The 9,977-nt window shown below is 38.5% G+C and overlaps 1 protein-coding gene across 1 annotated transcript; it reads left to right on the top strand.

Annotated features, from left to right (window-relative positions):
- The first annotated feature begins 1,288 nt into the window (after window positions 1-1,288).
- On the top strand, window positions 1,289-2,673 carry LOC108746812 (fork head domain-containing protein FD4-like). The gene has a single exon (XM_018483786.1). It carries the CDS (start codon window positions 1,289-1,291, stop codon window positions 2,555-2,557), a length of 1,269 nt encoding a protein of 422 aa, XP_018339288.1. The 3' UTR covers window positions 2,558-2,673.
- Window positions 2,674-9,977: the final 7,304 nt, after the last annotated feature.

Genomic DNA, 9,977 nt, shown 5'->3' with positions numbered 1-9,977 from the left:
AATATATTTTAATTATTATTTTAATTATTTTATTAAGATAGTGTTCTTTTAATTATTATTTTTAGATAAAACAATTTTAAAAAATACACAATCTATTTTATTCTTTGCTAATAAATTGGTAATTAATATGTTTACTTTCTAACCGTAAACTAAATAAAATCTTTTTTAAAAGATATATCCTCTGTAGACGCGAATATTTTTTGCTCTCACTATATAAGCCCAAAGATACATTAGGTACATTACTTGAAATCTTTATCGTAAATCAAAATCACAATCCGCACAAGCATCAGAATCATAGATAAGACCACTCGATCTCGAAAGACTGTCTCTCTCAATCTTCGTGGATTCCATGACGACGAAGCTCACGAAGCAGCACGCACAAAAGCAAGAGGAAGAGAGCGATAGAGAGACAGAGAAAGCGGATGCCATTTCCGAAACTCACGGTACAGCACGCGCTCTGAAAACGGGAAACACGCATCGATCGTCTCTCAACTCCCCGGTCCAGGATCGGCTATGATATCGAGCTATGTTAGGCCACGTAGAGATAAGAGAGCGGCGACGTGGTGCGGCAACGACGGCCGCACCATCATCAAGGCCGTCACCATCTCCACTACCACCATCGGTGGCCAGATTACGCCGGCCAGGATCAATATCGCAACGTCGTAGGCGTGACGATCGGTGGTGGGTTCCATTTTCGTCCGACCCTCCGCTCTCCCATTGGACGACGTTCCGACATTCAGGTTCTCTCCGCCGCACCGGGCCCCGCGCAGGATTTCGTCGACCAGATACACTCGCTGCTCCCCACTCCGCGTCGAATGCCGAGTGTTCCCCGTATAATGGGCGGTCTCCGTTTACGCGACCGCGCACTAAGCGGAACGAAAAACCCGTCCGCTAGGCAGTCACACTCCGCCGAGGATCGTAAATCATGAACAGTCCACTGCTCGGTACGCATCGTGATAAACAGGGTGAAAACTGTCGGAAAACAGGGACTGCCGCGATTGTCGGCGGCGCGACGTCGCCATCCCCGGAGCGATAATTTACGACTCCGGCATTAGGAGTCGTCTCGCGCGTATCTCGGGACGGTATCAGGTGGAGCGTACAGTGCGCGGGAAAGTGCTCGAGTTGCAATTTTCTCCGATGTCGGTTCTGCAATTCAACAATTCCATGATCACGTAGTCCAACGCGGAAAACCGTCGCTGATCGCGATCGCGACGAATCTCCTCCGTGGAAAGGACGATCAGTGGTGTCCGACCAGGACCAAGTATTGGTGTCGAGTCGGCCGATCATCATGTGTAGCAACGAGAGTCCGCCGCCAGCGAAGGAGCCGTTGGCCGTTGGCTTGGGTAATCCGATGGCTAGCTTTCTCCCGGGTCTCGAGCATTATCGGCTGCACCTGTACCATTACGCGATGGCGGAACGGTTGCGGCTGGCGCAGCAGATACAGCATCCCGGTGTAGCTCATCCGCCTTCGGGAGCGCCGACGGCTCATCTGGGTATAGGCCCGGGATTCCCGGCGCCACTGCCGTTGTATCCGGCGGCTGCCGCGGCAGCTGGTTATCCTGGCCGATTGGCACTGTCCATGGCACTGTTGCATCCGCATCACCAACGGATACCAGAGGAACCCAAACCCCAGCACAGTTACATTGGCTTGATCGCCATGGCGATACTGTCGTCGCCGGAGAAGAAGCTCGTGCTGTCCGACATCTACCAGCATATCCTTGAGCACTACCCTTATTTCCGCACCCGTGGGCCCGGTTGGCGCAACTCTATCCGACACAATCTCTCGCTGAACGATTGCTTTGTTAAGTCTGGCAGAAGCGCCAATGGCAAGGGTCACTACTGGGCGATCCATCCGGCGAACCTGGAGGATTTCCGGCGCGGTGACTTCCGTCGGCGCAAAGCCCAGCGGAAAGTACGACGGCACATGGGCTTAGCGGTGGACGAGGAACCAGATAGTCCAAGTCCACCGCCTTTACCCGCTACTCCACCGCCTCCGACGGCCCTTGGTCCTTCGGTAGCCTCGCAGCAGATATCCGCGTTGTGGGCGCCACATCATCATCACCATCAACAGCAGCAACAGCAGCAGCAACAACAACAACAACAACAACAACAAAGTCCCTTCCAGAGCCAGTCCCTTCGACAATCGTCTTTCCAGCCGAGGAAGCGACAGTTCGACGTGGCGTCTCTCTTGGCACCGGACGATCAGCAGCAGATCGAGGCGGATGTTCTCGGGCCGGCCAAGTCGCGTAGGTTCAGCTGCAGCGAGGATGAACTGCACGATTTGCCGGAGGCCGATCAGGACGACGAGGACGTCGATGTTGATGTAGTCGCTGACGCGAATGCCTTACCGTCGCCAAGCACGCCGCCGTCGGCCAGTCCGGATATGCCCAAAGTCGTGTCTCCGGCCGCTCATTGGAATCATCAGAGTGTACAAAGCGGCGGTCAACAGCAGCAACAACAGCAGCAGCAACAGTTGTCGGCTGTACACCTTCATAATCATCTGCATGTCAGGAACTACTACATCCCGGCTAACTCCGCCGGCGGATCCAGCGTCTAATGGAGGGCTCGGAAGAAGCCGGTCGGTTCGCGCGACAGGTAGCTGCTCGTGTCTGTCGAGTGTCCACGATCTTTCTTTTTTACCGCTTTTTTACCCTTTCGAAAACTTCTCGGATATTTCACGTAACGTATCTCCAACTCGTATCACGTTGTTTTTAAAAGCAAAATTATTTGCCAGAAACAACTACTTTCTAACAAAAATCTCGTTAATTTAACGTTATTAAGTAAACAAACGAGAGTCTTTTTAATGAGAGAAGCTAGATAAATATCAGAGGAAAATGCGATATAAATGACAAAGTCATATTTTCAAATTAAGCTTTAACAGAATTCTAACTAAGAATTGCAAAGATACGCCAACATTAAAAAGTGAAAAATTGCCGAATAGAATTGTTTTATTTAATAAATAAATAAATAAGCGTTAACAAATTAACAAACGATATGTTTGGCTTTAAATTGGAAAGAATTTGTCATTGTAAAATCATATAATAAAAGTGAAATATCCTGTATGCAAAGATCTGAGGATGATAGTGACTTAAATAACAACGATTGAATCGTTGGGGACACCATTTAGACAATTATAATGGAAAACTGTTACATTTTTTATTATTTTTATATTATTATTATATGTTGTTACATATATTTATGTGATTATATATTTATATATACCATATATATATATATTAATTATTGAAGTTGTGCGCGTATTTCAAGTGCGTTTAAGTTCATATCATTCTCAGCGCTCCGTATTTTCAGAAACATCAAGAAAGACTGAAAGATTCGTTAGACATTTCTCTTGAAGGTTTATATTGTGTGTCTGGATATGAATGTGGCGTGCGTGAAAAATACGCGTAAAGTGATCTTCGAAATGAACGAAAAATTATTGGGTATTGTGACTACGTAAGAAACAGATTAATCTATTGCCGATTATGTTTCTAGTAATCATATGGGAATCACATTCTCGCGTGTTATTCGTGCCGTACTGAGATAAAATCGAGATAAAACGTTTTAAAGACATTTTTGGAAGAACCGTCTAAAAGACGTTTAGTGTCCTGATTTAGATTTTGTATTTTCTGGATTCTTATATTCAATTATTTTATGTTATTAGTGAAAACTGCGTAAAGTTCCGATCCATTGATCGTTTTGTTGGAACTTCAACAGGAAGAAACGAGATAAAACGATAATAAAAGAAGAATCGTGTCTTACAAAATAACGATTAAAATTCTAATTAGAATTTTGAAAAATTTCTATCGAGCTTTAAATGAAAATATTTAGGCAATATAAATATTCAGTAAGGCCATGAAAGTCTTGCAAATCTCAGAAATATTTTAATCTTTTAGACATATTTTAAATTGCGAATTTTTATGTCGTTTGGAAATTAAGTATCTCATTTTCCTCCTGATTAATGAACGGAGATTCTCGTATAATTAACAGCTAGCTTCTTGTCGACGGACAACCGACCTCTTTCAACGAGCATAAAGAATAATTCAAGTTCGGCAATTCGTACGAAGCAAGCTCTGGCTATGCTCGGAGAACTTATACGTGTATTATATAGATAGATGTCTAAGAAAAAAAATTATGTATAAATTGGAGTTCGACGGTGGAATCTATAAAAGCATATGACGATTATAAATCATCGTATGATGATCGGTAATTCAACGCGATCCGTTTATTTTAAAAATAAAACGTAAATATAACATATGTATACTTAAAGTTAATACGCTTATCTAATATATTACAGTAGAGAATCATAAGTTGAGTAAGAGAAAAAATATAAGACGGATCTTTTCCACGCCGACATCTCCCGATATGTAATTTGTTCCATTTTTTTAGATGAACAGCTCGCGTTAATGTTGAAAGATTCTACCGGCGAATTTAGGATTTTTTGTAAATATAACATATATACGAAGACGCGGCCCGATTGCCCGGTAAAGGCAGCACAGAAACTGATGTACGCGGGGCATTACGTCAGACTGATTTCGATCTCCGCTTGTTTATAGTGTAATATAAAAGTCGTTTAGGGTTTAACATAGCGCATCCCCATTGTATAATCCACATTGGTAGATACGATAAAACGAAGATATATATTCTGTACAAACCCGAGTACTCCACCTCCACACACCGGTCCACCGCCCTTGTATGTATGTATGTATATGTATCGATGTATACGTACCTGTGCGTATAAAATTCAGATACGCGAATCCGGATGTGCGATCGAGACGATCGCGTTACCGATGTCGCACCCGATGAGAAACGCAAGACCATTTTTTCACAGTTACCTCGTAAGCATACGCCGGCAGCCTCTCTCTCTGTTACTGTCTCGATGCAACTGAACTTTAATAAAGTTTCTGTTCCCACGAATATTTATCCGGTCTCTTTGCTAATTGACCTGACTCCTTTAAGAAAGAGAATGAAAATAATATTATAATTGCATGACGTGCATTTTTATTGAGATAACAAAGCACCACGCATTATTACCGGTATAATGGCTTTACCTGTTCGTCGAACAATCTTAAATTAATTGTCTTTTGCTTTATTGAAAAGTCAGTCATATAAACATTTATCTTTGTAATTGATTTAATTTGTTGCTCTAGCAGTTCTATCGGATTAATTTCTCTTTTGGCAATTCTTCAAGATTTTTAATCTAAAACTTATATAATTCTTATTTTTTTATAAATAAATTTTTACATTTATATTTATTTTTCCTTCATTCCTTATTTTTATATTTTTATATCCTTATTTTTTTATCTCTATATTCCTTAATCTTGAAGAGATTTTCCGCTGAATTTTCCTCAAGTCTAATTGATGATAATTATCGAGGAATGATCCTTTTGATTTGTAATATTTGTTTGTAATGTTTGTTTAAAAAAAATGATATTCGAAAAAAATGATCTCGAGTTGACGGAGAAACATTCTTTCTCTGCGACGCGCAGAGAGTATCTGAGAAATCTGTTTGTCGTGATGACCAGTGGACAGACTTGGCTATTAGTTAATGTACATAAGTCACAAGATGAGCGTTTGTTGTACGCTGATCGCTTGCGAAAAAAATTTGTGTTTATTCCCGCGAAAAGACGAGTGCATTCCTCGCATCCATTATCGTGATTGCGATAATGGATCTATTAACCAATCGCGAAAGACGCGATTAACCAGGAAGAAAACTAATTTATAAGAGTAATTAAGAGGTTCAGAAAAAAGATAAAGAAACGTAACACGTGTGTAATACACTGATCGATAATTTTCCTGATGTTGACATTAATACGTAACAATACGCAGCAATATTCTGTTACATAAGATTTTTTCAAATAATTACACATCACATTAGATATCACTATTGCCGCAAACTTTCCATTTAGAAACATGCGCTTAAGAGGAAAGTATACAGAATATTCCTCGAAGAATTGCGTTTTTATCGAGTGCCTTGTGTCGTTGCAAAAAAATATTATTGTACTATCAGCTGAATGTAAAAATCAAAACAATTATACAAGGAAAATATATTGCGCATTAAATTTCGAGCTGATTGAGCCAGTAATGATCTAAATTTGCTGATAGTCTTTCGTGTTTTCTGTAAAATCATTTCCACTCGCGATTGTGCCGGACGATCGCATAGCATGACCTGTCTGTAGATAGATATGTATATACTATAGTCAGTTATCTATTCGAATGTACGAGGATAAAAATTGCTTTACCAAACATTAGCATACAAAGATGACAGGTGAATAGCAGTATTTCAAATCTGATTCCTGATGACGGCACATTTAACTAATGTCGAAGCTAACAATCGCTGCAACACGTAAACGTATCTAGCAATGATAACGTCAAGCAATATCGAATGACATGAGGAATAACCTCGAACTAAAAACGTACAAAATTTAGAATATATTTAGAGCGATATATACTAAAGCCTACATAATATATAAAAATATATTAATGATGCATTTTCATATTTAATGCATTGCAAAAATATTGTTGTAATAGTAAAATCCTTGTGAAAGAAATACCAAACTTTCCTTTAGCCTAATATTTTTTAAAAATATATTATTTTTTAACATAATACCTGCTTAGAATATATTTTTTATGAAGCACAAAATTTTTATATAGTTATAATTATATAAATCTTTACAATTTTAAAGTGCACGTATTTTAGAAATCATAAAATTATAAATCTATGCAAATTAGCTACGCATTTAAAAATATGTGAAAAAAAAAAATTTGTGAAAATTCATGTTAATTAAATTTACAGAAATGCTTATTTCTGTTGCTATTTAAAATAATTATATCCTTTTGAGAAAACTATTAATTGTCATGCTTATAAAATAATTATTAAAATATATATAAAAATTAATAATTACATACATATACGTGAATATCAATTATTTATATAATTATTTATATAATACATTTTTTTATATCAAACAGTAAAATGTTGATAGAGAGACGTAAATAATATTTTCATTTTCTTTTAATTCCACATGGCTTTCATTTGCAGTGATGCGCAAAATTATCATTAACGATTCGAAATTAGTATTGTATTCTATCTGATATCGTGAATCGACAGTGAAATGTCGGGTACAGGATTTAGCTGCGCAATCCTGTCAGCGTGTATTTATCGACGAGCATTTTGTAGCGTTCCATTGTCTCTCGATTCATCAAATGAAGCCTCGCAGGTGATCGCTAAGCGAGCAACTATAAATCCCCGGCGGGGAATGCGTCCAATGATGACGAAGAGAGAAACCCGACAAAGGGGAACGAAAGCAATTTGTTAAATATTGCTTGTAGCAAAGTAAACGACACAAACACCGGAACCATAGTAGTGCCCGGTTTAAGGTGGCTACCTGTGTCGACGAATGCCAGGCTTTACCAATATGTCACGATCTATTCACATAGACTCAATTCTGAGAGAAAAAATAATAATCAAATTATCTTCAAACTGAATATATTAATTAATTAAGTAAGTTATTAATGAGTAGTACTCTACTCAATATAGTGATAAGTTGTATATAATTATGATGTACAAAATTATTCTTACACTATTATCTTACATTATTCCACTAATGTACATTTTTCACATCTAAAAAAAAATTTAATTCAAGTTTTCTTTACATAAAGAAATGTGTCTGAGATTTTGTTTTATTATAATAATATTTATAATGTTATTGAATAAACTTTTTAATTCTACATTTTTTCTTTTAGATGAGACCAACTACTGAATAGAATAAAATTGTAAGAGCTCTGTTTATGTTTGCCGGTTTATGTAGGACCGGCAAGTTTTTGCGTTCAAATCTTTACGTTCACAGATATGTATTTAGACGAGATTTCGAAGCAGCGCGATCAGCTTTTCCGTAGCGAGGGTGTTAGAAAAACAGTCGAAAACGTTTACCCGCGTGATGTCCCTATGCAGTCTATGCAAACTCCATTCTTGGTTTGTTATTTCAAACTTAGCGAGCTCAGAGTTCTATTTAACAAATGATGACGAAGCATTCCGATGGAAACGTTAGTGGAATGAGATAGAAACCTCGAGGAGATACATCTTCTTCTTGTTAGGTCGATCAAACACGCGTTCAGTGTATTTCTGAGGTCCTAGAAAAAATTCCAGCAGACACAAAAAAAATCAACGATCTTTATATTTTAAGTGCACGTATATAATTTCTAACAAAATAACTTTAATTTCTAACAAAATTACTTCCCCTTAAAAAAAATAAATTTAACATTTATTAATAAATAATTATTTATTAAAATAAAAATATTTGACAAGACTGTTACTTGCAATAATAAATTCTAAACAATTAAGTTGTGTGATTAAATGGACCGGTGAAAATTAAATAAATAGAGAGACCCATATTCGATCAAGGCAGGTCTTGCCTTGATATCACTGAATATGACTCTTTTCATTCACTTGGAATAAACTGTAATAAATACATTACACCGGTGATTAATTATAATATATTAATACGATTACGTATAATATCATACCATAATAATACTATATTCTACTACCAAAATCAAATTCTTTATACCGAGAAATATAGCGACGTTGAAAAATCGCAGATGTTTTCTATTACGTAGCGATGCTATAGGCGACGAAAAGTACAGCTTCCCGAATATTCAAAACAGGAAGCGATCTGCCAATCTCGTGCTATTTGCACGTCGCTCATCGAAGCGTTCCCGATCGCGAGATCTCGCTCGCGATACGATACGCTCTCGGTTAGAGCCTTCACGACATTAGACCGATCCCACACCTCGATGGGCATTGTGCCGGACGTATTTAGAGCAGATTGCCGGATCGGACACGGTGGATCGGAGCCGGTGTGTTTGCGACTGCGTTGCAATACGCCATGCATACAAAATCGAGTATGCACTCACGCAATGTACATGTATGTATTCGTTTGTGTGTGTGTGTGTGTGTGTGTGTGTGCGCGCGCGCGCGCGCGCGCGCGTGTGTGTGTGTGTGTGTGTGTTGGTTGGTTGGTTGGTTGGTTGGTTGGTTGGTTGGTGTACATGTGTGCGTGTAACATGCATTACGCATAAGTCACAGCGAGATGAAGCGACACGTACACCGGATGCATACCTTCTCCATAGTGGCGCGACCTATGGTAGCTAGGTAATGCCTAGTATGGGGGATAGAATGGCGGAGGAGAATCGAACGGTGATCTCGTTAACCCTCATGATTGTTGCACGCTAACTGGATTTGCGGCTGCGCTTGTATTAGGACGCGAGGAACGTCTCGATTCCTGACGATTGACGGAAGTTCGATCTGGTAGCTCCTTGAAGCTTAGCGTTCGCTCTAAAGCAACATATATGGAGAGGAAGAGAGATATGGAAAGTACCGCAATTAAAGTAAAATAAATTTAATCTGTAATCTGTGGTATATTTATAATATGCTTTTATTTCGTAAAACTCGAAAGGCTTTCTTTTAATAAATAATGTAATTACGATATTAATGTATTAAAGAATACAATAAAATCATACGATAAAATTTTATTTGACGTTATCATGAATTATAGTTTGACAGAAAGAATATTCGTAGAAATTAATCGGTGAATTTAATCTAACTTACTTCTTTTAATTAAGACACGTATCTGTAATATTACATGCAAATGTAGCCTACAACTAGAAGCTGTTGTAAATACATGAAAAAGTAATGAGGATATATAGAAAGCACTTCAAAGCAACATTACTCGTATCTGGATGCTTGACAACATTGCTCATGGCTGAATGTAAACGCACTCTTCCGCAATTTTTCTCTGATATGTTAATAATAGAAATTGACGGAAGACTGGTACATAAATAGTTGACCGCAATATGGAAGGAAATTATTGAACGTGTTGTAATTATTTGCAACGGATACCGTAAACGCACAAATGTTGCAAATAAATTGTGACAAATGTGCAAAGAAAATAAAGTAATTTTAAGCTTATTACAAATAT

This window comes from Trachymyrmex septentrionalis, unplaced genomic scaffold, assembly GCF_001594115.1.
Source record: "Trachymyrmex septentrionalis isolate Tsep2-gDNA-1 unplaced genomic scaffold, Tsep1.0 scaffold19, whole genome shotgun sequence".
Lineage (NCBI taxonomy): Eukaryota > Metazoa > Arthropoda > Insecta > Hymenoptera > Formicidae > Trachymyrmex > Trachymyrmex septentrionalis.
The sequence above is the reverse complement of the archived record's forward strand: the minus strand, read 5'-3'. Positions and strand labels throughout refer to the sequence as shown.